Below are 27,814 nucleotides of genomic sequence, written 5' to 3'. Positions count from 1 at the left end.
AGTAGTAGTGGTTGTAGTAGCAGATGCAGTACTCTGGATGTAGTACACTTAACTTCATGCAAGAAATAGCTTAACGTCTGTCCACCAATCGGAACACAGGACCAAGTGTGTGTGTGTGTGTGTGTGTGTGTGTGTGTGTGTGTGTGAGAGAGAGAGAGAGAGAGAGAGAGAGAGAGAGAGAGAGAGAGAGAGAGAGAGAGAGAGAGAGAGAGAGAGAAAATGTGTGTGTGTGCATGTGTGTCTCCCTTTGATCTTTCTCTGCTCATTAACATCACCTGGGCAACCAGCTATCCTATATAGACAGATAGGAAACTCTCTCTGAGACTTTGCCTCAAACAAACCACCTCAGAGACTAAAGTATAGGTCGTATCGACGAAATGACTTGACCGGAAGCGGCAGAAGGCATTTGTGAACAATATGAATTGAAAAAAGTGACCACTTTGGCAGGTTAAAAGGCTGGTACGTTCTTCTCTGATCAAGAAAATTTGAGGAGAACTTGGCAGCCAATAGAGAATTTCACTCTTGTCCTTTGGAAGGACACAGAGACAAATCTATAACTCTGAGGGATTTAAAAAGCCCATGTGAGGAACTAAAACAAAATTTACTACGTTTCTGGTGTAAAATTATGCATGAAGAGTTAAAATTGTGGTCAAGCCAGCGACTTAAAAAGAAAAATCTAAGAAGATTTTGCGAGCCTGCTACACTGTAGTGATGATGTCACCCACTCTAACTCACGCAATACACACCCATTATAAACTCAGAAAAGAGCTCAAAAAAGCATAAAACTTCGACAGCGACCGTGAACAAACCATAAAACATATCAAAAAGCTGAATGCATCATTAATAGATTAACTTCTTGTGACCAATTTACAGTTTAAATCAAGTCTGTAGCTGAAAGTATGCTGAACTGGTGAGCTTTCAAAGTGGAGTAATAATATAATAATCCTTATTTGTAGAGCACTTTTCAAAAACAAGTTACAAAGTGCTTTAACAAGTGTAAAGAATAATACAAAAAAAGATAAGAGCATGAAAATTTCATATAAAATTACTAAAATACAATAAAATAAAAGGGATAAAATAAAGTCAAATAAGATCGGGAAAAGCTCTCCTATAAAAGTATGTTTTAAGAAGGGACTTAAAAGAGTTCACTGACTCAGCCGACCTGATTTCCTCGGGCAGGCGGCAGAGTAGGTATGAGGAGGATTTTGACAGTCTCTCCATTCACTTACAATGGGAGAATTTTCCTGGAAAACCTTGAATAATTTGGAAAGTATTCAAGGTGTCAATGACAAAAGTAATAGCACCCCATTCCTCATTGAGCTGGACAACTTGAGTTTGAACAGAGTTTCTACGTCAAAAGCTGTGGGACTAGTTAGCGCACGAAAAAACGTAACTGAACAATAATAATAATAAAGGTTAGTGTAGTGAAGATACTCACTTTATCTTTATTTTTGTTCACTTCCTTTATATCACTGCTCCCACTTCCACCTTTCATTTCTCCTAATTGAGTTGATTGAGTTCATCTGTTCACACTATTTAAGGACTGCACTCCCTTTCTCTCACTCTTTCACTTCCACATCGGGCAGCAGTTCTGGTAAGAAGTTTAATTTACTCTTTAGTTTGATCCTATGTTTATGAAAACTTAGTTTAGATGTCTGTCTCCTTATTTCCTTGAAATGGACATGTGAGTTTAGTTTCTAATCTTATGTTTGCTTTCTTTCAGATCGATCAACTCGTGTGTCTTTCTCTTCCCTCATTATGTTGACAAATGCCTCATCTGAATTGGAAGAAATAAAAGGTGGAAGTGGGAGCCAATCAGTGATAAGAACAGGAACTAAAAGAAGTGAGGTGAAGGAAGTGAACAAAAATAAAGTGAGTATCTTCACTACAGTTAGCAACAACATAGGATGCGAATGCTTGCAGCATTCACACCCAAATAGACTTGCTAAACTCATCAGTCATCCTAGTTGGGTTTTAGTGATCCTCCTCACTGTGTGAGTGGTACCCCACAAGTCTTGTCTTTGTGAAACTGCATGTACGGGAAACCCCCAGAAACTTTGCAGCCAGCAGTACTGCAGGCTGTCCATTTAGCAATTAATCCTTACAGACAAATGGTATGTTGGGATGCATTACAATCAGAAAGAGAAACCTCGCAACTCTCATCTACTTGATCCACTTTGTGACGCAGGACCAGCTTGTTAAGAGAGGGATTCGACTCTATAGGCTCAAATCCCAGGAATTTAGACGGGTACAAAGATGACTCAAACATAAACTTGTTTGTTTGTCCAGTGAGAGGTATCAGGTAGAACAAAGCCTTGTGTGCAGTTTCCTCAATTTTGTCTGGAAGCTCCTGTATAAAAAAACACATGGCAAACCTGATTTAATTGTCTGCTCCGACACATCGCTGCAAAGTCAAAAGAATGAAGAGCCTAAGCAGCATAGGATGAACCTTAGCATAAATGGTTATCACAAGAAATGAATGAATTATTTGCACATGCAGATGAATCTTTTATTATCCTATAATTCATTGCATGTTAATCCCTTCATTCAGTCACGTGATATGGTGTGATGCCAACTAGGTATCTGACAAAACTTCAGGCTGCAACAGAATACGTTTGACATTCTACAGAAGTGGTTTTCAAACTGTGGGGGAGTGGAAGAAGAGGCACTGAGGCAGAAAAGTGAGGAAACCGTGATACTGGCTGAGGTGAAAAGGGAATGGTGGTGTTATAAAAACAGGAATTATTGCAGCTTATACAGGTGCCGGTCATATAATTAGAATATCATCAAATAGTTTATTCATTTCAGTAATTCCACTCAAAGTGAAACTTGTATAATGTATACATTCATTCCACACAGACTGATATATTTCAAGTGTTTATTCCTTTTAATTTTGATGATTATAACTTCCAACTAATGGAAACCCCAAAATCAGATCTCTAAAAATTAGAATATTGTGAAAAGGTTCAATATTGAAGACACCTGGTGCCACACTCTAATCAGCTAATTAACTCAAAACACCTGCAAAGGCCTTTAAATGGTCTCTCAGTCTAGTTCTGTAGGCTACACAATCATGGGGAAGACTGCTGACTTCACAGCTGTCCAAAAGACGACCATTGACAACTTGCACAAGGAGGGCAAGACTCAAAAGGTCATTGCTAAAGAGGCTGGCTGTTCACAGAGCTCTGTGTCCAAGCACATTAATAGAGAGGCGAAGGGAAGGAAAAGATGTGGTAGAAAAAAGTGTACAAGCAATAGGGATAACCGTACGATGGAGAGGATTGTGAAACAAAACCCATTCAAAAATGTGGGGGAGATTCACAAAGAGTGGACTGCAGCTGGAGTCAGTGCTTCAAGAACCACCACGCACAGACGTATGCAAGACATGGGTTTCAGCTGTCGCATTCATTGTGTCAAGCCACTCTTGAACAAGACACAGCGTCAGAAGCGTCTCGCCTGGGCTAAAGACAAAAAGGACTGGACTGCTGCTGAGTGCTCCAAAGTTATGTTCTCTGATGAAAGTAAATTTTGCATTTCCTTTGGAAATCAAGGTCCCAGAGTCTGGAGGAAGAGAGGAGAGGCACAGGATCCACGTTGCTTGAAGTCCAGTGTAAAGTTTCCACAATCAGTGATGGTTTGGGGTGCCATGTCATCTGCTGGTGTTGGTCCACTGTGTTTTCTGAGGTCCAAGGTCAACACAGCCGTCTACCAAGAAGTTTTAGAGTACTTCATGCTTCCTGCTGCTGACCAACTTTATGGAGATGCAGATTTCATTTTCCAACAGGACTTGGCACCTGCACACAGTGCCAAAGCTACCAGTACCTGGTTTAAGGACCATGGTATCCCTGTTCTTAATTGGCCAGCAAACTGGCCTGACCTTAACCCTATAGAAAATCTATGGGGTATTGTGAAGAGGAAGATGCGATACGCCAGACCCAACAATGCAGAAGAGCTGAAGGCCACTATCAGAGCAACCCGGGCTCTCACAACACCTGAGCAGTGCCACAGACTGATGGACTCCATGCCACGCCGCATTGCTGCAGTAATTCAGGCAAAAGGAGCCCCAACTAAGTATTGAGTGCTGTACATGCTCATACTTTTCATGTTCATACTTTTCAGTTGGCCAACATTTCTAAAAATCCTTTTTTTTGTATTGGTCTTAAGTAATATTCTAATTTTCAGAGATCCTGGATTTTCATTGTCAGTTTTAATTGTCATAATTAAATGAAATAAACATTTGAAATATATCAGTCTGTGTGGAATGAATAAATATAATATCCAAGTTTCACTTTTTGAATGGAATTACTGAAATAAATCAACTTTTTGATGATATTCTAATTATATGACCAGCGTGTGTGTGTGTGTGTCTGTGTGTGTGTGCGCACACGTGTATATTACACTCACCATTGCCTCAGGATCAATTTCATGCTTCTCGCTGCAGCATGCCACCATCTTCTTGCCATCAATAACAGCATACAGCATGACTGCCCTCTTATTACTTTGGTCCATGTTGCTGTTATTGTATCTGCGGATGTTGAATTGACACTCTAAAAAAGAAAGACAGGATAAGCAACAGGGGGACATGAGCAGCACGTCACAGCCTGATGGAGAAACATTGCAAAATGTGACAATGACTGATTGATTTGCTCAAAAGTTTGCCAGGGTCTATGATCAATAACTTTGATACAACAACGAAAATTATAAGAGCATTTAGAGTTTCCAGTGTAGACGCAGATGTTGAGATCACATCATCGCAGTGGAATACGGTGAGGGTTAAGTTAGCTCCAAAATACTGTAACGTTAGTTGATGACACTCGTTACTGCAAGTATGTGCAATAAAACCTTTGCAAGTAAAAATACTTTATGAATACACCTGTCTGTAAGGTAACGTTAAACATGTAGAAATGGTGTCTATGAAGATTCTCAGTCATCCAGGTCATAGTTATCCAACGGAGGTTAAAATCAAGGGCAACTGGACTTGTTAATGAAAATGGAAACCCACATGTAAAGGCTAAATCAGGCATGTGATTGGCAAAGGGCAAAAAAGCAAGAAAATATACTGAGACCAACCGACACCCCGATTAAACTGGCGGGCGCTCTAAAATGAAGGTAAAGCAGGACCCATGACAATAAGTTATTTAATGGATGTGTTGCAGTGGGAATCAAAGAGGGGGGGTCTAATCCACTGCACCATCGCAACCTCTCTATAATAATAATTATTTTGTATTCATTTTTACCAAACTTCAACAGCTAAATGTGAAACAACTGAGTCTATAACTAAACAATGTAACTACTAACTTTCAAATTAGTTCAGTTGAAGTTAATAGATGACTTTTAATGAATAAGAGACAGCAGCAAAGGTTGTTCCCTGTTTAAGACCTGGTGGCCTGACTGGTAAAGAAACACTTCTATTCTTCAGGAAACTCAAACAGTTGATCAGTCTCTCTGTTGATAAATTGTAGGAAAAAGTTTGACATTTCAACTCTGGCAGCGGGCGGCGTGTGCGTGAGACGAGAACGACCGCGACAGTTTAACGAGATCGCGCCAGTCACACAGAAGCCGTTGCCCTGGTTACCACGTTGAGCGCTTGTTTGCCTGTCTGTTGAAGAGGAACGCGGAGCGACCCATGTGAAAAGGCCTTATAGAGCCTAAACCCTGTCACAACCATTCACAAGAAATGATTTAATAACGTGCCAAAACCTTTAATAAAAGGACGACTTAAAAAGCACCCATTCACACAGCAAAGTGTAAATATAGGCTACATGAGTGATCAATAGACAACAAAGTCAAAGTAAACATTAGACATAGCCTCTAACAAGCAATAATGAAAACATTCCCAATTTATCTGATCCTTACTGTCAACTCAGTGTTGGGCAAGTTACTCAGAAATAACATTACCTACTAGTTACTTAGCATAGGCTATAGATCTACTCCTTAAAAAAGTAATATTAGCTACTCTACTTAGGCCCACTACTGGGTGACAGCCTGATATAACGCCACTCTCTCCCGATGAGTCCAAGCATCACTGGCAGCAGCGGCCGGAGTTTCTCTCTGAGTTTCACGTTGCTGTGCTGCTTTAGCTGATGCTTCAATTAGCCTAAGTATAAATGTAGAACTGTTCGCGGTTGAAAACTTTTTGCTGGTTTACAACGGACGACAATGTTCTTTGCATCTTAGACTGTGACACAGTAATGGCCATGAAGTTACTTACAGCTTTCGAAAATACCTCTCTCTCCCTGTTCTCCAGTTGTCCTTTAGCTTCTTGGCTAACAGCTGACTTTAACAACATAAGGTCCGGTGCCGCTGAGCTGCAGCGCGGTCGCGTATTCACGTCAGGGATGGTGCGTTCAGTAGCGCACCGTTACTTGGATTAGTAAGTGTAATTATACTGTACAACTGTTTTGGAAATAGTACTCCGTTACATTACTCTTTACTGGGAAAAGTAATTACGCAGTAGGCCTATTACTGCCCAAAACGTTACGTACCACTGATGCGCGAGAGCGCCTGTGGTACACACTGCGCAGGTGTGGAATTGGCAGTTGAGCGTAAACGAACATCCTTGATACTTAAGAAAGGAAGAAAACTTTACACACGTCAACCTAGATCCTTTCCATTTCACTCGGCCAGGTCCTGTACCGCAGATCTGCATGATTCTCGTGCATCACATTTTCAGGTCGGAAAAATCACAACCCTGCTAAATGTTGCTGTATTAGGCTGCATCTTACCAGGATGTGTTTGCTGACTTTTAGTTAGGTTTTCGGCTTGAAATTTACTGTCATCATTTAAAAGCAGGCATTTGTTGTCCTTGCTTCGGATCAAATGTTTACAGTGCTTATTGGAAAGCTGGTAAGTGTCCTCATCCCAATCTGCATTTTAGAGAAAAACATGTTATAACACCAGAAACATCATGCACGCTATCACCACTTGTGTATTCTACTATAAATAAATAAAGGGGGGAAAGCATGAAACTGCATCACTGTGCCACAAATGTACTGTATTTTATTTTTAATCAGAAGCATAAGGATTGTGTTACCTGTTTCAGCATCTTTGAATAAGGAGCAGTGGACAGTAAAAGAGAAGATTTAGAGAGAGTTATATACAAAAATTCAAAAAAGAATAGGGGTTATGTTATATTATTTATAATAAATACAATATACAGTATATTATACCATATGGTAGTTGCATCTAATTTACCTATTGAGAATGAATAAAACATAAAATCACTTTTACCTTCGAAGTAAAAGGAGTTCTCACTCATATTGACAAATTTAGTAGGGATGCAGCCGTCGGCAGCCATCAGGAAGACCTGGGGAAAAAACTGTTTCTGATTATAGAATACAGATTCAGATTCCTTCATTGTCATTGCACAGAGTACAACAAAATTGAATACGATCCCGAAGGATTGACGACAAAGTCAAAAATATAGGTTCTGTATATAGAAATATAGAATATATAAAGAAATAATATAAATATAAACATTTTAATTTAGCAAATAACTAAATCTGTAAAAACAGTAGGCCTACACAGTGTCTTTTTTTATGTTGCCCATGGTGTCAATTATACAATTCTTCACATAATCTTCTTCGAGTGTTGTTCCAACACAATCCCCCAGAACCGCTTCAGTGCTTGGCAGTAATTCTCTGTGTGTGGAACTCTCCTGGAGTGATTTCTTCCTTCCCGAAACACATTCCCCCAATTGTAAGTAAATGATAGTGGTGGATAGCAAATTAACACGTTGTCACTCCAGAGTCTCCCATAGCTGTTCAAGTGGGCTGAGATCTGGGCCGGTTTACATAACAGATGGAACGTTTTATGTACGCCTGTAGGACACACCTGTTTCAGTCTGTACAGTCGCAACAGGGTTCACACACACACACACACACACACACACACACGTGACCTCGTGATCAAGGCCAGTTCATAAAAAGCAAAACCTGTCCCAACAAATGTACAGATAAGAGTAATGGATGCCAGACATTCCAAGAAAAAAATACATGGGGATAACACAGAAAAGAAAAGTGTTGCAACTAATAGACATCCAGTATTACATCCATTATAATACCATATAATGCACCACTGTTCCATTCTAATAAGTCCGTAACACTAAACGATATTTCCAAAATCAGTGATGATACGTTCACGACCAGCGTTGCACGTCACAACAAACACTTTTGTTGTTTATCGCTGAATAAGATTGCTAAACCACGGCTTGTGGCATAACGTTGTTTTTATGTAATATACTGAGCAGCCTGCTGTTCAGGTCGACCTTGTAAATGTTTCTAAATGTTTGATCGACTGTAGGCTACTTTTCGTCTAAATGTACAAACGTGAAAGGGTTTGACCGTGTTCAAAAGACCGACTTCACGCCCTGGCCTGTGGCTGTGAAGTGGCGAAACGTGTCGACATCAGTCTCCGGTCCAAACAATGCAGGCTATCCATCAGAAACAGACACAACACTAACTTTTGTCCGTAACAGTTAGAAAACAGTTCTACCCGGTGGCTAACTTAGACATACCTTCAGAGATGCGGTGGACAGTTCCGGGGGGGGTCTCTCTCCTCAGACGGGACGTTCACACTCTCCACTCACTTAACGAGGGCGACAGACAGGATGATTAATAACAGCCCAAAATGAAATAAAAACTCTCTGCTAGCGCCTTCAAACTGACTGTCTAACTATTGTGAATCAGTTTAACATGGTTGTCATTGCAGAACTATGTCAGAAAATAGAAAATCTATTGTCGCAAGTTACCTCGCTGCCTGACTCGCCCCTCGCTGATGCTCCTCGGACAGACTGAAAAAACCCTCACGCGATGTCTTTTTGTGAAAGAACGAGACAGGCGCGCGCTTCCCGTTCTGGCTCTAGACGGAAGTGAAAATTTAAAAAGAAAACGCTATTACTGAACCAAAATGCTATTCCTGTTTCATTTTCTCTGAAATAAATGTAGAAATGTCGTGTATTAATAGTTATAAACCCTGGTATGCATATTTTACTCGCACTGCTTAAAGTAGCCTAGTAAGTAATGTATTGAGTTGTGTGTTTTAGTTTTGTTATCTATACTGTGTTGCATCGAACAAAGTTGTATAATTTATTGAGTTAAAAAAGACGTTTTGAATTTTACACTTTTATTTGAAGTCAAATGGTTGTTTGTTTTTTGGCTTGTTGGCTCTGACCATGAAGCTGTCTGCCACCAGAGGGCCACAACGAGCTGAGAGGGAAATGTCAAAAATGCAGCAGAGAAGTGAAATAACCTCTTTCTTTTTATTATTTAAACATTTATTGTGCCATAAGTAATATATATATATATATATATATTAAAAATCCCCTCCTCTCAGCCCTTGCAGGGGGTGGTATGTGTAATCCTCAAGCTCGGGTCGTCTACCAGAGGCCTGGGAGTCTGAGGGTTCTGTGCAGTATCTTAGCTGTTCTTAGGACTGCACTCTTCTGGACAGAGACCTCTGATGTTTTACCTGGAATCTGCTGGAGACACTCTCCCAGTTTGGGGGTCACAGCCCCCAGTGCTCCAATTACCACTGGCACCACTGTTGCTCTTACTTTCCACATCTTTTCTAGCTCCTCTTTCAGCCCTTGGTATTTCTCAAGCTTCTCGTGTTCCTTCTTCTTGATGTTGCTGTCGCTTGGGATTGCCACATCTATCACCGCAGCCTTCTTCTGCTGTTTGTTGATCAACACAATGTCTGGTTGGTTAGCCATCACCAGTTTGTCAGTCTGGATCTTGAAGTCCCACAGGATCTTAGCTCGGCCATTCTCAGCTACCTTAGGAGGTGTCTTCCATTTTGACCTTGGGACTTCCAGCCCATACTCATGGCAGATGTTCCTGTACACTATGCCAGCTACCTGGTTATGGCGTTCCATGTACGCACTTCCTGCCTGCATCTTACACCCTGCTGTCATGTGCTGTACTGTCTCAGGGGCATCCTTGCACAGTCTGCACCTGGGGTCCTGCCTGGTGTGGTAGACCCCAGCCTCTATTGATCTTGTGCTGCCATGATTAGTGCTTCTGTGCTGTCCTTCAGTCCAGCCTTTTCCAGCCACTGGTAGGATTATCAGCCACTTCTTCTATTCTTCTATTACATGCCGTGCAGCGGCTTGTCTCTCCATGAAGTTTCTTCAACTTCCTTGTCCTCACCTTCGGGTTTCTGCTGCCTGAGGTATTCACTAAGCCCTTCATCTTTGGGGGCCATCTTCCTGATGTACTCCTGGATCTTCGTCGTTTCATCCTGGACAGTGGTCTTGACACTCACTAGCCCTCGCTATGCTTGGGGTGTGTGTGTGTATGTATGTATGTATGTATGTATGTATATATGTATGTGTGTATATATATATGTGTGTGTGTGTGTGTGTGTGTATAAGAAACATATGCTTAGTTTATAAGATCTTGTATAGTTTAGCTCCTCCTCCTTTGTCTGGCGTCATCAACTTTAAATCAACTGCAAACAGAGCTCATCTTGTTTACTTGATTATTATTTTAATTTTTTACCTTTTGTCAATTGAATAATGTATTTTATTGTATTATAACAGTTTGCTATTTTAGGATGCCTAATAACATCTGGCAAGGGGACTGCTGATGAAAACTAGCCTGTGGCTAACTCGGGTACGCTTCCTACATGAATGTTGATCAGTGTACATTGTCCCTTTTGAAATAAACAAATAAATATTTGTCAACACACGTTGTTAGGTAATCATATTATACTGTCGCAAACTTGTAAAACTATCAGATCTAAGAACATGTAGTGATTAAAGATCTTGATGAAACCAGTTTGGCTTACCACAAACTATAAAACTAAAAAACAAACAACTGCCTGTCTACTCATAATGACATAACATGAGGGCGCTGCAGACTTGATGTGTTTGTAAGAGAAATGAAACCAATACTAAATCACAAAATCACTCAGAAATCAAGCTTCCATACTGGATTTTACAAAACGCTTGTTATTTTTGGCCTTTACAATTGAACCACCAGTAAATCTTTCATACCAATGCTGGCACAAATGGATCCATTTTCTTCTAGCATGTCTTTTGTTGAGCTGCCAACCCCAAAACATGAATACATTCACCCTGCGTTGCTCTGGTGGATGAGTTGGATGTGCTCTAATGTGTCTAATGTTCAGTCACAGTAGAGTTCTGACCCAGTACTGGATTACATTTGTAGGAAAAAAGGAACTCAGTAACATAAAAGGTGATGATCTTGCAACAGGATGAAATATTGTTTTATCTGTTAAGGTCAAAGTGAAGAATTCCTGATTGTAAAACATTTTAATCTCTAAAGGGTTGTCAAACAGTGATTAAACTCTGTCTGACTTCAGTCACAAAAGATAAAAAAACATACTGAGAGTCACTGAAAGGTCAAGGGGTTATATACAGTATAGTTAACTGGGACTGGATTGCACTTACAAGAACACCCTACATGTGCCCACACAACAGGAGGCTGCATCAAGCCATAACCCACCTACATGCATCTTTTCTCATAAAGGACAGCTCACAATGTAGGTCACAGGGTTGCATGTGAGTTTCTGCTTTTTTTCTTTTCATGAAAGAGTGCTTAAATGTGCTGTGCTGTTTAGTAAATCAGTGCCTATCATGTGCCCACACAGAAAGGCCTGGGACGACCAAGGTTTAAACCCCGGACCTTCTTGTTGTAAGGCGACAGTGCTAACCACTGCACCTCCGTGCTGCCACCCCACAGCTGGTAGTAAATTTTCATTCATAATTTGCCGCTTGGGGATCGGGGGTTTGCAAGAGCTTACATGGCGAATATCATGCTGCAGTAAAAAAATTTAAACAAAATATTTACAGATAGTGATATTTAATTGTGGGTAGAAATCTACAAGCTGTGTAAAGAGTCTGAAACAGTTTGTGGGAGGGGAGGGAGGGGTCAGCCCCAATCTTTCCTGCTCACCTCAGAGTCCTGAAGGCATCCAGGTCCTGAAAGGATGGACGACTGCAGTCGATACGCTGCAGCCTGCCCTTGTCCCTGGCAGTGGCAGCAGCATACCAGATGGTGATGGACGAGGTGAGGATGGACTCAATGATGGCGGTGTAGAAGTGCACCATCATTGTCTTTGGCAGGCTGATCTTCTTCAGCTGCCGCAGAAAGTACATCCTCTCCTGTGCTGTCTTGATGAGCTGATGTTCAGCTCCCACCTGAGGTCCTGGGAGATGATGGTGCTCAGGTAGTTTTGGCTGCACCAGGTCACCAGATGGTCAATCTGGACACAGGCGGACACATTCCCACCAGAGATGAGCACAATGAGGGTGGTGTCATCTGCAAACTTCAGAAGCTTGACGGACTGGTGACTGGAGGTGCAGCTGTAGTGGAAAGAACGCACATGATGTACATGTCCACATCATACAGTCTATGGTCCACATGTACAACATGTACATAATAATAATAACAATAATGGTAATAATAATTTACTCCTGCATCCTTTGCACTCTGCTCTTGGCACTATTGTCTCAATCTGTTTGTTTTGTTTATAGTGTGAATATATGTGTTCTCTATGCTGTAGCCTGTGTTTGATTTTATTACTATATTATTGTGTTATTTTATTATTGTATAAGTAAGCACATCGTGAGCATTGTACAATCCAGAGTCAATATGGTGGTTGTGGGCTAAAACCACCAGTATTCCTTCATTGCTAAATGCAAGTGCGAAGTATAAGTTTTAGTGCTGGGCAACGATTACAATTTTTTAGCGTGATTAATCCAATTGTTATGCGCAAAATTGAATAATTAATTCTAAAGTACTGTAATGTGCACTGTGTAAATGTACTGCTATATACACAAAAGTGCAATATAAACAAATAAGGTGCTTTTTACCAGCAGTATTCCCTTTACACAGTAGCAATAAAATGTTACTTACTTACAAATCTCAACATAACATTAATGTAATCAAATCAAATATAAAACCAATATTTGCCAGTGCCAGGGCATTACCTTTTATCCAGCTTGTTAAAACAACCAGAGCCACCATCAGAACATCATAACAGGCACCTTCTGAGCAACAGGTTAACCCATAAATCTGTTTTCTTGTTTTTTTTCTGAACAGGTATCAGCAGAAAGATTTTTCTTTTATCAGGGAGCAGCATAAACAGTCTAGGATCAGTTGTAAGTGTCCCTGTTAGAGTGAAGTGGTCCCTCAAACACACGCCCGCCTGTGGCAGAAGTTGATTTGTCTTGAACTTTTTGGTCGTGACGCGCAGCACAAATCATTGGAAGAGCGACTGATCCTCGCTGTTTGTGAGTTTCCAGAATCTATTATTGTTTACTAAAGAGGACATCAACAGGAGGGAATTCACATGGCAGAGCATCCCCGCAAAACTAGATGAAGGTCTATCAGGTTAAGTTATCCATCTATCTATCGTCACCCGCTTATCCTGCGTACAGGGTCGCAGCCTATAATTTTAACTGAAGTTAAATAGGTTACAGCTGTGCCAGTGAGCAACGGACTTTCAAAATAAAAAATAAAAAAATAAAAACTGCGTTAACGTGCGATAAAATAACTGTCGGCGTTAATTAATTAATGCGTTAAGGCGCCCAGCTCTAATCATTTTATATGCTATTTCACATGGCGAGAAACAGCGTGGTGTAAAGTTACAGATATGAAAAGTGAAGCGATGTGATTCAGGAGAGTTTGTCTCATAAATTTATGACTAGGCGTATAATGTCAGAGAATGTTCAATTTTTTTACTTGTAGATTTGTGATTTTTTTTTTTACCATAAATGTACCACTTTTTTTTCTCGGATCATTTTTTTAAACAATGGCCTTTATATGGAGTTGTATCTTTACATCTCAGTCACATCACAAATAAAAGACTCCATGAGACAAAATAGAGATTTACCACAAGAACACTGTGAAACTACTTACAAATGTACTGCCAACAAGCCTCCCTGGCTTTGTATTAGATTTTAACCGTTAACATTTCCTCATACTCTGACATTATCAACGTGCAGTCTTCTAAGAGAAAATATGGAGCATGCGCATTTATGAAAAAACTGAGCACGGTTTTCAAGTGTTGTCCTAGGTAAAAGCTCCATGAGCTAACAGGCTAGCAATAGTAATATACCAGCAATACTTTAACATCTCTGCTAATAAAATGCAAGGAAAAAGGCAAACCATGTGAGTACAGTTCAGTACTTGGGTGGTGCACAGCATCTTAGCAGAGGCAAAAGCCCCCGCCAAAGTGCATGAAGCATGATGGAGCCTTAAGTCTGTGTTTACTCAAACAGTATGTACTTTACCAAGTTCCAAACTCAAAAATAAGTCTGTACAAAAGAGTCATTGGTTAATGTTTGCCCAAGTTCAAGTTTAACATAATCTAGATTGTTTATGGTTTATTCCTTAAAGAAGAATCATTAGTTCCGTAGGTGAGGCCTGGTTAACCAAATTTCCTGTGTGAGTGGATCTTTGTGAAGCACATTGCCCAGAGCGCTCCCCACCACAGAGCTAATATTTTTGGGATCCAATGTACTGAGGTAGGAGTGGCTGGGCCTTTCCCTCTATTTTCCGCTTCACTTATCTGTGGCAAGAACAAAATAGTTTACATAAGAAGATAAATCAACTACCCATGTAAAATGATTTTTCAAAAACAACTTTTAATATTATAATAATGATAATAGTGCTCTTTACACTATTTATCATTATGGCTTTATATTGACAACATTTTGTGAAATTCACTTTCACGTTAGTTTTCTTTCATATCATATGAGACGATTAATCCTAGTCTTTCTGCATGAAACATGGAACTGGAACTTAACTTAGCATAAAGCTTCACATAAAGTAACTATTCCTTGACAAACACCAGTTTATCCATCCACTCAGTCATTTTGTACAGAGCACATCTGGACACAGCGCTAGTTAACTTCACTGTCTTCACAAGACTACACGATAAAATCATTTTGAAAGCTCTTGTTGTGCTAAAGGTGAACGCCATGTGGACACTGCATACTCTATATGACAGGAGCGAGCAGTAATATATATCGCAGGTTGTCATTTACAAACAAGGAGCTGATTGTTGGTGTTGTGGTGTCAGCTATCATTTTACTGGATATTTCCATCAGCAGTCATTCTGCAGCTCTGATCAACCAATACAAGCTACTCTTTGTTCCCCATCATGCTGAAGTGGTCATTTTGGAGTCATAATGTCCTAAATCTATCAAAGAAGAGAGCAAACTAGCTTACATTTGTAAACAGCCGTTGCATAAGAAAATAGCTGTAATAGAGTGGACAATTTGGAAACACCGGTTCGGCTTTAATGATAACACAGTAAGTCTTTCTGTGAATGATTTTCCACGACACAGTAATTCTTCTTCTGCTTTAGGGGAGAGGAGCTGCTGAATCTGTTTTCCTCATTTTTATTATGTAATCAGATTGTTGGGGTTAAATTTCCACTTTTGATACATGAGAGCTTTGACACTGGGAATTCCTTAAATGGCTCAGTTATGCTTCTGTTAATGTGTTTAATCCATACTCAATGATGTGACTGCTGCAGGGCATGCGTTGTTTTTGTGGGGATTTCCTAGATGAGTCGCACAGTAGCTGCACAAGTAAGGTAAAGTCACTTCAGTGTTTATGGACCTGAAACTGGGCCCAGTCTCAAAGGTGTCATTTCAAAGCTCTGGTCTCTCTCCATACATTATGAAAATTGGGGCCTGCTGTGAATGGTGGAAGTTACACTGTCTTTATTTTGACTTTAAATTATTATTTTTATCATTATTTGTATTTGTACAGTATATTCACCCGTTTCTAGCAATTCCTAAAGCTCAATTATCTTCTACCTATGATTATTTATTTGATGGAAAATGTGTTTATTGCGGACAGTTTGACGAGAAGATGGATTCCACTCTCATAGCTGTAGGTTTAGCCTAAGGCTATAACCAGTAGCTGATTAGCTTAGCTTAGCACAATGACTGGAAATGGGGAGAAACAGCTGGCCTGGCTTGTACATATAAAAACAACAATTGGCCGTTTAACAGTGTGTTCTGTGCTGGACTGTTGGTCAGACACAGGAACTCTTCTGGTTAAAAGGTAAATGTATTTGCTCTTTCCCCTGTTGTCCAGTCTGTAACTAATCAGATATAGGAGTGGGATTAATCTTCTCACCTAATTCTCAGCCAGAAAACAAATATGTCTATTTCCCAAAATATTAAACTTTTGCATTTCATGCCGCCACAGGGTATTGTTTGTTTGATATCTACTGGTTAGCATGATATTTCAAAAACTGCTGGGAAAAGTTCAGCCATGGGCTAATTTTGGATGTGAATGCAGCCATTTATTAGGCACTTCTCGCAAGTTTCATTCAATCTTCATAAAATGTGGTTCACAACATGTTTGCATGAACCTAAAAAAGGCATTCAAAATATTTTAGCTGCACACATAAAACCTGGGTGATGCTGCAGAATTTGATGTCATCTATTTATCCATATGCGGCACTAACCTGGCGGTCATATGCTACTTGAAATTTCTAGATGGGATGGGGTACTTCAGGATTATCCAATTTATCATTTGGTGGTATATTTTAATGGCCGATCAAAATAAAAATAAATAAACAACTTGAACGAATTCTACAGAACACATTGCCACCACAATAAAATGTTTTCTATGAACAAAACAAAAAAAATTCAAAAGATTCTGTCGTCTTATGAGCTCTCTGAGTGCTTTCTAGTTTTCATTGATCCTGGTAATGACTAATACTCGTATGCAGTAGTATTACATACTGAAATGCTGTAGTTTAGTAGTGGAAAGTCTGTTTATTATTGTTGACTAACTCATCTGCTTTTTATGTTTAAATTTGCACGGTTCCCAAACTAAATTCTTTAACCACCCAGATCCTGGCACATGTTATGTTTTCCTTATTCCTTATCTTTGTTTGTTTGAAACCTTAGAAAATGTATGAAAAATAAAAAAACGAAAAAAGCACAAGTATTCACAGCCTTTGCTCAGTACTTTGTTGAAGCACCTTGGGCACCAATTTCATCCTCAAGTCTTTGGGCAGTTTCTCTCATTCTTCTTGCAGGACCTCTCAAGCTCCATCAGGTTGGATGGGGAGTGTCGGTGCACAGCCATTTCAATCAGGTTCAAGTTTGGGCTCTGGCTGGCCTTGGACATGCACTGTTTTCTGTGGGACCTTATATAGACAGGTGTGTGCCTTTCCAAATCCATGTCCAATCAACTTCCAATCGATTTACAACAGGTAGACTCCAATCAAGTTGTAGAAACATCTCAAGGATGATCAGTGGAATCAGGGCGCAGATGACCTCAATTTTGAGTGTTATGGCAAAGGCTATGAATACATATGTACATGTGCGTTTTTTTTGTAAATATTTGCAAAAAAAATAATGAATCTCATCCATTTTGGGATAAGGCTGTAACAAAACAAAATGTGGAAAAGTGAACTTTCCAGATGCACTGTAGTTAGTAGCTTCACTGATTGATTGCTAGTGGCCTTTCCTGTGTGAAATAGTGCCTCTGCTCCTTTCCCCTAAAGGTTAATGTTATATTTTATTGAAGAGTATTATTTTTTTGTATTATCTTAGTGGAGGTGGTCTTTGTTTTCAGCAAGGTGGCCCACCTCCACTATAACACTGCAGGAATCCCTGATTATAAGAGCAATACATTTTGGAAGTATCAACATTAATACAATGAAATTTAACTAAATAATAATCATGACACACTGAGTTTTTCCTTAAAATAATTTAAAGCAAATCTAACTGAATTAAGTTGATTCTGATCAATTTACCGTAATACAGATTAAGTTAGAATACTCCCATTGGGGGGGCGGCACGGTGATTCAGTGGTTAGCACATCGTGGGTTCAAACCCCAGTTGCCCCGGCCTTTCTGTGTGGAAACGTTCTCCCCGTGTCTGTGTGGGTTCTCTCTGGGTCCTCCGGCTGCCTCCCACCGTCCAAAGACATGCGGACTAGGTTAATTGGTGTCTCTAAAATTGTCCTTAGGTGTGAGTATGAGCATGAGTGGTTGTTTGTCTATGTGTGGCCCTGTGATGTATTGGTGACCTGTCCAGGTTGTACCCCGCCTTTCGCCCGATGTCAGCTGGGATTGGCTCCAGCCCCCCGCGGCCCTGTACGCAGGATAAGTGGTTGATGATGGATGGATGGATGGATGGACTCCCACTGGGGTAAGAAGCCCCCCTTTAGATTTGGCATTTCTGTTTCCTAATGTGCCTCCTCGATCCTCGGCCTGTGACCCAGAAATCGATCTCAGCACGCCATCTTGAAGGACATCTCAGTTCCTAAAATGCACCTCAAGGAGCAAAGGTTGAGGGAGGGAGGAGGCAGGGAGGTACACACTGAGAAATGAGGCCTCTTGCCTCCTTGGATCTGATTTTACACAACTAGGGGTGGACTCTATCACATGTTTCCCCCCCCCCCGAAACCCAAAGTTTAAAGGGATATACCATTTCTGTGTAATAGAGATGAACTGAGTAGAGCATTTCAGTTCAACTGCTTCCACTCCTGCCCTTTACTTATTGTTCTTTTCTCAAATATATCAGTAAACGTCTGAGAAATCTACTATAGTCTCATCTGCATATCAACTAACACCACCATGAGCTCCTGACTGATGGTTGACTAATTACTACCCATCATACTGGCAGTTTAGATTACACAGTCCACCCGACCTAAACATCTGCACAATTGTAATGTGCACCTCTCCAGAAACCATAAAATGCATGGTACGCATCTTTATGGGTGACATATTGTACACTGGTGAATTGTACTGTGGGGACAAGCAGATATCAGGCACTCATTTAGCTAGTGTTCCACACACTTAATCCCCAAAGGAAAAATCCCTGTTTGCAAGAAAAAAATCCAAAAATTTAATTATTCCAGAAATATAAGTCTGCAATAACAAAAATTTTAAAATAATAAATAATGTCCCTCTTGCTCTACATCACATATGTATGCATCTTTAGCACGACAAACTATTATACATACAAACTATACTTATAGTACAGTATGATTTATCATGTGGAATAAAGACCTACTTGTGTGATGAATGCTGCCCCAGTGATTCTGCCACTTGTCAGAAAGATCAAGTGATTATCTTTGTGAATAAGTTATCACTTGTATTTTCTTGTGATCACAAAGTACTTCTGTTTTGTAGAGGCTTATACAAGCATGACATTACTATCTGACTGACTACTTCTCTGACTGTTTCTAGGGGGCATCAGAGCCAGGAGGACAGTATAAAGCTGAGTGTCAGTCTTGGAGAAACAGCAGCAGCACCACAGGAGGAGTGTGAAGACCTCTGACACTGCTACATACTCAGGAGACAAGCTACAGCCATGGACACCATCACACATGAACATGTCCCAGGTAAGCATTTGATTCCATCAGCTATGCACAATTTACCTGCACGTCCTTTTTTTTTATTGAATATAATGTCCCTAGTTTTATTTGTAGCAAATGTGGCTATGGTTTGCACTTAACTAAAGCTTGCATTTGTTTCCCATAGCACTCAAAAAATCTAGGAGGAACAGCAACTACTTCACAGATGTGCACGGTCTGCCTTGCATTGAGAAGATCGTGAGCTCAGTGGAGGACACCCCCGAGCCCATCAGCACCAACATCACTGGTAAAATCCCAGAATGGATCAATGGGAGCTTTTTGAGGAACGGGCCTGGGAAGTTTGAGATTGGAAACCAGAAGTGAGTATCTTAAAAGTGTTGGTCTATCTACTACAACCACTGCATCACAAAGCTGACTCTTTCCTTCTGTTTTACTCCTTCTCATCAGGTTCAACCACTGGTTTGATGGTATGGCTCTCCTGCACCAGTTCAAAATATCCAACGGTCAGGTGACTTACAAAAGCCGCTTCCTGTCCAGTGACAGTTACCAAGCCAACAAGGAGCACAACCGCATTGCAGTGTCAGAGTTTGGCACTGTCACCATGCCAGACCCCTGTAAAAACTTATTCCAGCGCTTCCTGTCAAGATTTGCAATGCCAAGTGAGCATTTTATCAAACTGCATGAACATGAACCTCTTTTAATGCAACGCATGCAATGTAATATGAATGTAAACTGTCTTAAACAGTTTAGTTAGCTTCCATATCCCCAGAGGTATGTGGAACACAGAATGAGTGAATCTTCTTCTTCCTCCCCTCTAGAGACCTCAGATAATGCCAATGTTAGCTTTGTGAACTACAAGGGTGATTATTATGTCACCACAGAAACCGGTGCCATGCACAAGGTGGACCCTGAGACACTAGAGACAACTAAAAAGGTAACATGATGATGATGATGATGAATGCAGTTGTAAGAAATGGATTTTGTCTGTGAAGATTCTTAGTCATCCAGGTCCTAGTTATCAGAATCAGAAATACCTTATTGATCCCAGAGGGGAAATTCTTTTGTAACAGTTGCACACTTATCAAGGTATAAGGAATAGAAATTTAACAGAAAGTAGGTAGAATGAAAAATATATAAATATAAGAGTATAAATATAAAAATATAAACAAAAATATAAAGGAGTGTGTACTCCCAGGTATTTATAATCCTCCACAATGTCCACAGAGACCCGCTGGATGGAAACAGGGGTCACTCACGCCTTGGCTCTCCTTAGATCCATAACCAGCTCCTTATCTTATCTTTGTCACGTTCAGCTGCAGATGGTTCTGCTCGCACCATGTGACAAAGTCAGAGATATCTGTGCAAGTCATAAATCATACAATACAGAGAATTTATTGCAGTCTAATGTCACTGCTTATTGGCTGATTAGCTGCTGGATAAATTCATCAAATAGACATGAAGTAGCTCAAGTATTTGTGCCTAATAGGTGGACTGGAGCAAATTCATTGCTGTGAATGGAGCGACCGCACACCCTCACACTGAGCCTGATGGAACAACATACAACATGGGGAATTCCTACACCCCTACAGGTAATTTAGAAACACTCTAATCAGTTTGTTCACACAGCATCATAAGAGTCTGTCTATAAAAAGACAAGTGTGCAGAATAACAACCCTGCTGTTGATCGTTAGCAAGAAAGTAATTGTAATTGTGCTGATAGGAGCGTACTACAACATCATCCGAGTGCCACCGACCAAGAAAACAGCTGGGGAGACCCTTGAGGGAGCCACAGTGCTGTGCTCTATTCCCTCAGTGGACAAGACCAAACCATCCTACTACCACAGCTTTGGTGAGAAAAAGTATATAAATACTCTAGATTCGTTTAAAGCAGTCTGAAGGAGACAACATGTCTACAAAGATTTCATTTAAAGGTGCGCTGATCCGATATGCTGGATCACTGGGGAGCCAGATATTGACCTAATTAAGTGGACTAGGTATTGGCCAGATGAGACAGATCCACATTGAAAACCGATTCTTCATCAATGTGATAAAAATTCTGATAAAATAATTAATCAATTATCAAAATAATTTGATACTTTTTCTGTCAAGTGATTAATCAACTCAGCCTTTCAGTTCTAGAATGGGCCTAATCAGTTCCACGCAGAGAGGTATACATATTTTTTTGAATTTAGGAATAATTCTGCTGGTTTCGTAGTAGTACTAGGTATTGGCGGATGCTCTCAGTTGAGGTATCAGAATTGGTATCCGGAGAGTCAGACTAAAGTCAGATTAGTGGATCGATAGTTAAATAGAAACTCATCTTATGTTCTCACTCCATTCCAGCAATGTCTGAGAACTACGTGGTGTTCATTGAGCAGCCCATAAAGCTGGACCTGTTGAACATTGTGATGGGCATAGTGAGCGGGAAAAGCATCAGTGACAACGTCCTCTGGGACCCGGAACTCAACACCATCTTCCACCTGATTCACAAGCACACAGGGAAGGTAAGGCTCTAACACTGACCTTTAGCTCTCTACAGTACTACCATAGTGTAGTCTGTGCACTGCGCTTGTCCTATACATTAAACATGGTGGGATCATTACATTAAAAATGGATTCCTTTCTTTCTTCTGCTCAATGGTGCATTCCAGGTAAGCACCATCAAGTACCTGGCCAAGCCGATGTTGACCCTTCACCAGATCAATGCGTACGAGGAGGACGGCTTCTTGATCATAGATATGTGTGCTTCAGATGACGGCCAGGTCATCACCAACTACAAGATCCAGAACCTGCGTAAGTCTGGAAAAGCTCTTGATGAGGTAAGCAGGTTAAGTAGAAGTCAATACCCAACGAGTTGTGCTGTATTTTCACTTGTTCAAACCCAGGTGTAATTGAGGAGCAGTGCTTAAGTTGCTTTTAGTTCCGCTGAACAATAGATGTTTTGTTTGAGGCGACAAAGATTATTATTATTATTATTATTATTTTCCCATCAGGTGTATAACACCTTGTGTAGAGTCTTCCCACGTCGTTTCGTTCTGCCTCTCACTGTGGACCGCGATACACCCTATGACCAGAACTTGAACAACCGGCCCAACAGCGCAGCCACTTCTATAAGAATTGCCAAGAGCAAGGTAACCACCTACATGTATCAACACTTAGGAAAGTGAGAAACTCATTTTTGTGTCAAGCCCGTCTTGTGTCAAGCCCGTCTTTGGCACCTGCGTAGTGAAAAGGTGTCAACCTACCAACACCTACCTCCTGCACAAAACATCATTAGCTAGCTGAAGACGTTACAGAAAGGATACTCTTTCTGGTACACATACAGGTTTTTGTCCTAACCTAACCTTGTGCAGACATGTTACTGTACATATGCTGCATGTTGCTTCTTAACCTTTTGATCTTACTTTAATTACTTTTTTGTTTTGAAGTGGAATATCTTAATTTAATTATAATTTTATAAGTTAATGATGGAAATGGAGTGCAGAAACTGCCAATGTTCCCTGAATCTCATTACACATGTTGCCCTTTTTTCTTTGCAGGTCTTCTGTACCCACGAGGACCTCCACAGCAATGATCTTCATCAATATGGAGGTCTGGAGTTCCCCCAGATCAACTATAGCAAGTACAACACCCATCCCTACCGCTATTTCTATGGCTGCGGCTTCAGACATCTTGTAGGAGACACTCTGATCAAGATGGATCTCCATGGGAAACATATGAAGGTGAGTCCAGTTTAATTTATTTCCCTCTTAGATGTTTCCAGCTGTTGCTGCATGGCATACATTACTTCCTTTTGTGATACATGTAGTCTTAAAAGTAATAGTGTTCCACTGTAATATTGTAGCAGGGAGATACATTCTAACTTCTAGTCTACAATCATGTCAAAGAACAACCAGATTTACGAGTAATGACTCACTGTATTTTCTCCCAGGTGTGGGAACAACCTGGTTTTTATCCCTCCGAACCGGTCTTCATAGCCTCCCCTCATGCCACAGAGGAGGATGACGGTGTCATCTTGTCTGTCGTCATTACTCCGAATAAGGTCAGTCAAAGATCTTGGATAGCACCTGTACATCAAAGGAAATCTATTTCTCATTTTGTAATGTCAACAACATGGCACTTTTCACTGGCTTTTAAACACAGTCTACTACAGGTCACTATACCTTTGTTTGCTTTAAAGAAACACTTCATGACTCCCCAGATTTCCTCCCAGCTCACAATCACACAATCACAGCTAATTCCCAAACCCATCAACAGTGAGGTGGGATTCAGAGGCAAAATCAAGGACTGCGCATTTTGGTGCTTAGATATATCAAGTGTCCAATTGCAATGCACATGTTCAATAAACTTCTGATCTCTGTTACTCTGGAAAACATCAAACTATAGGTTTTTAACTCCTGTGTCTTAATTCTTTCCAGGACAAAAGTACGTTCCTCCTGGTTTTAGATGCTAAAACATTCGAGGAGCTGGGCAAGGCTGTGGTGCCCGTCAACATCCCATACGGTTTCCACGGGACATTCAGTGACACGGCATAGACATGTGGGGAGGAAATACATGACCACAGACATCACATGGATAGTCGCGGCAGAAGTTATACACTATGTAATTACTGTCTGAGATGCTTTGTTTGTCTCATCCTACTCATACATTTAGAGGTCACCACGCAGATCTTAACATATAGTTAGCTTGGACCTTATTCACATGGTTGCTGTTAAATTGATGTTGTGCTGTTAGAAACCTTTAGAAGTTAGGTCTTCTGGTAAATCATCTGGTTGCTTTCCATACTTAAACAATTGTTTTCAATATTTTTATTCAAGTACATTAACATTAAAGAAAAGGTGTGGGGGGGAAATAAAGAGTTTTCTTCTTCTATTGTACGCACTCTTAACTGCAAAAAACATTTTTACACAGTGGAAACTGTACAAGTAAATGTATGTGTTGGCACAGAGTCCACATGTTGAAAATAGCTAATTGAATTAATCATTTTTTATGAATGAGCAGTGTATGACTTTACGAAAATGTAGATTTTTAAATACACTCATGATACATGAATACGCTCTAAATAAAACAAAGTGTGCATTCATTTCCTTGTTGTGATAATTGTTTTCATTAAGAAATATTTGGTGGATATCACACTGATGATCCAAACCATTGTAAATATTATAGACAGGCACTGCATTCACATAAACGAGGCGCCAGTTAGCTCACTGCTAGAGCGTGCGCCCCATGTACAAAGGCTGAGTCCTTGCTGTAGAGGCCCAGGTTCAAGTCCGTCCTGTGGCCCTTTGCTGAATGTCACCCCATCTCTCTCTCACATTTCCTATCTATCTCAACTATACCTATCATAAATAAAGGCTAAAAAGAATCAGATTACTATTCAAACAGTACATTTCAGTCATTGATCCTTTAAAATTTGCTGCTAGTATTTAAAATACAACCAGAGAAGGTTTAAGTCACGGGCCTGTATAAGTGCTGTTTCTTTTATTTTATATTCCCTTTTTTCTTTTTGATTTGGTGTGTGTGTCTTTATTTCAACTAACAGCAATTACAACATGTAAAGATCTTTTGTACTTGGGACAATTTAATTCTTCATAAACAGTAATAAATCACTTTGTCCATATTGAACTTTCTTTTAGTACATAGTAAATAATGCATTTAGTCAGAGAAATACAGGCTCTATCACAAAATGTAAACCTAGTATGAAGAATCCAAACTAAAACTGTGATAATGTCTTGAATATCCTATTCAAACTGACATCCTATTTAAACTCATCTCAACCCATAACAGTAAACATGTATTAGGTAATTTAATAGTCAAAGTAATGAAGCTTGGCACTTTGTCACTTTTTCACTTGAATGAATTATTATGACTAACATATGAAGTACAGAAGGCACATGTGCAGTACATAAACAAAGCTCATCACAATATAAAGCCCTTCCTCCTCCTGTAGAATAGCCAGATCAGCTTCATCATGTAGGTAACAGTCCGTGCAGCAGAATTAACCCTGCAGTTTATCAGAAATTAGAGCCAGTGTTTGCCTCAGGTGTTTTTTCTTCTCTTTGAGGTAGGACTCGAGGTTTTGAGCTTCTGTCAAAATGCCCTGCAGCTTCTTCATCTGGCCGGTGTCTGCTGCAGCTCTCTCACTGCAACAAACCATACAGACTGACATCAGTAGCGTGACCATAACAGTATGACTTAAAAAGCTAGCATGTGTCAATGTCTTATCGAGTGAATCGTTTTGTAGTAGCAACAATCAAAGGCTAAACCATGTGAAGAATTGCATATTCATATATTATAGTTAGCACACTCACATGTAAATATATACAACATTAGCAAGGCTTTGAAAACCTGTTTTAGAGGAATCCTGTTGGACTACTGACCAGAGTCATGAGAATTCATCCTCTGGAACCTCGAATGTCTGTAGTTTCAAGTCTATCCATCAATTTTCTTCTTCAGTGGGAAACCCGCAGAACAGAAAATTGTGTCCTCTTACATTCAATCTTATGTATTATGTATGATCTTTCAATATTATTATTCTCGTTATGGCTTATGTATTGTATTTTTTTTATCCTTAACCTTTCCTCTCCTATTCTCCTTATGTTAGTCTGTCCACATTTACTAAGGTTTAGGTCAGAGCTGTGAGATAGTTTTGGTGTTTTCCCCTCTTGGCAGAGAGATGATCTCTGTTCCCCAAAACATAGAAACCCAGACTGTGTAAATGATGATGCTTCCCTTTGCTCGGGGCCAGACGCCCGAAGCTGCCCTAGGCGGCAGGTCTTTGGACCAGCTGTATATGTGTTTTACTACCTCTCTGTTTATTCTCTTTTGTTAAATAAATTCTTCAAAGACAACGGTTGGTTGTTACTCAATTCTTTACCTTAACACTTCAGCAAATTTCGAAAGCATCGTGCTGACCTCTCTACTTGCATCTGTAACAGAAAGCAAAAACAACAGGAAGGATGCTGCAAATTTCACTTGACGGCAAAAAATATCTCAACAATTACACTTAACTGCCATTTCATTTTTGTTCCAATATTTTATTTATGAGACACAAAAGATATTTTATGTGGCAGCAATTTAGGGGTCCAGAAGAAGGCTATATCACAGACCCTGTGATTTTGACTATTTCAATCAGAGCAGTGAAGGAATAGTTTTGAATCACACCATTCAGACACTATTCACATATCCTGTTTCTTTTGCACACCCCTCTCAAGTGGGTCACTTTATTCTAACTTGCTGTGAGCTCATGGTGCTCATAGTGTGAAAGCAGTTTGTTTGCTGCTGCTTTCATTTGTTTTGATATAAAAAACTGACAGTTATTAGAAGAAATGATGCAGGAACAAAGCCTTACTGCATTTCATCTTTTTGAAGGCTGAAATGCAATTTTCCAATACCACTTTCAGTCAAATGCAATATTTTGTGTGACTGGCAGTATGACATTGCACATACTTGCGGCTGAAGCGTTGAATAAATCGGCGGAATCCAAAGTGGATGGTTTAGAGGGAGTTTTCTTCTTTTTCGGTGGAGATTTGTCTTGATTTGCAGGTATTCGTTCCATCTATTGCAATGGGGAAGAGATTGGTTGCACTGATGATGATTTACACGTTGGAAAATATATCTGACAAGTGAAAATCTCAATAATACAAAGTCAGTAGAATGTCTGTACCATTTCCAGCACAAACACTACTTTACCCAGTGATTCTTTGTGTGGGTTTTTGTTTCTACTTAGAGGGTTACACATACAGCAGGTCCTTTGCTTTTGACCCCATTTTCTTTTGACCTTCATTTTTCTTAGTATCTATTAGAATTCTGTATTTTCTGATCATTGAGTCAAGAGGCCCTCATTTATTACTTAAAAAAAAAAAATCTTGTAGATTTTCTTGTCAATGAACGGCTATTCTTACCTCTTGAGATGTTGTCTGTTTAGGGCCTTTGTGGCTGTTCAGTGTCCGCTTGTTTAATGTTGGTGGAATCAGTTTTCCTGCCACTGGTGCTGCTTCTTTCATTGTGATGTAATGTTACTGCAAATATGAAATTAAATTAAAGAAATTACTGGTAGTTTGATAATCACAAAGGTCTGTTTGTCTCTAAATACCATCACAGAGTGCTGCAGTGTAGTTTTTGTTAGAATAAGCCTATTCTATATTAACTTAGTGAAAACTTCCCAAAAGAACATCATATATTTCAAAGCAGAATAAATATTCATGGTTGGTCTATGAATTATGATGTTAAACTATGATTTGGTAACAAACTATAAGGTTAGGAGGCAAAACGGGCCTACTGAAAGTCAGGAACCCACATTGCTGTTTTTATGCAGTTTTTGGCTGGCAAGTGTTGGGCGGTGTTTACTGATGATGTAGGTTACATAGGCCTGTGGATGACTGGGACCTACATATAGTGACAGCTAGATAGACTTTTATTCTGTTTGGTCGCATAGTGTTCAGTTTTTAAGCGCACCCAGTGATTGGAATAATGTACAAAAGCTCTAAA

The 27,814-nt window shown here is 40.0% G+C and overlaps 2 protein-coding genes across 3 annotated transcripts; one reads left to right on the top strand and one right to left on the bottom strand.

Moving 5' to 3' along the window:
* Positions 1–1,430: 1,430 nt before the first annotated feature.
* On the bottom strand, positions 1,431–8,834 carry LOC119882624 (interleukin-18-like). Of its 2 annotated transcripts, none has more exons than XM_038692744.1 (7): positions 8,750–8,834; positions 8,516–8,586; positions 7,231–7,318; positions 7,034–7,045; positions 6,726–6,866; positions 4,405–4,547; positions 1,431–2,350 (listed from the first exon to the last, which is right to left on the bottom strand). In XM_038692744.1, the coding sequence occupies exons 3-7, from the start codon at positions 7,295–7,297 to the stop codon at positions 2,102–2,104; spliced, it is 612 nt and encodes a 203-aa protein (XP_038548672.1). In that variant the 5' UTR covers positions 7,298–7,318; positions 8,516–8,586; positions 8,750–8,834; the 3' UTR covers positions 1,431–2,101. The 2 variants fall into 2 exon arrangements, with proteins under 2 accessions (XP_038548672.1, XP_038548671.1); XM_038692743.1 differs by having other exon boundaries at positions 7,231–7,306; positions 8,750–8,831.
* A 10,369-nt stretch (positions 8,835–19,203) lies between these two features.
* Positions 19,204–24,407, top strand: LOC119882622 (beta,beta-carotene 9',10'-oxygenase-like). Its single transcript, XM_038692742.1, has 12 exons — positions 19,204–19,352; positions 19,492–19,684; positions 19,773–19,984; positions 20,144–20,259; positions 20,812–20,914; positions 21,046–21,174; positions 21,669–21,829; positions 21,976–22,143; positions 22,318–22,455; positions 22,864–23,046; positions 23,256–23,366; positions 23,743–24,407. Exons 1-12 carry the CDS (start codon positions 19,322–19,324, stop codon positions 23,857–23,859), a joined length of 1,662 nt encoding a protein of 553 aa, XP_038548670.1. The 5' UTR covers positions 19,204–19,321; the 3' UTR covers positions 23,860–24,407.
* The last annotated feature ends 3,407 nt before the right edge of the window (positions 24,408–27,814 follow it).

Source organism: Micropterus salmoides, unplaced genomic scaffold, assembly GCF_014851395.1.
Source record: "Micropterus salmoides isolate LMB-PRFRI ecotype aquatic unplaced genomic scaffold, ASM1485139v1 Ms_hic_scaffold_3, whole genome shotgun sequence".
Taxonomy (NCBI): domain Eukaryota; kingdom Metazoa; phylum Chordata; class Actinopteri; order Centrarchiformes; family Centrarchidae; genus Micropterus; species Micropterus salmoides.
The sequence above is the reverse complement of the archived record's forward strand: the minus strand, read 5'-3'. Positions and strand labels throughout refer to the sequence as shown.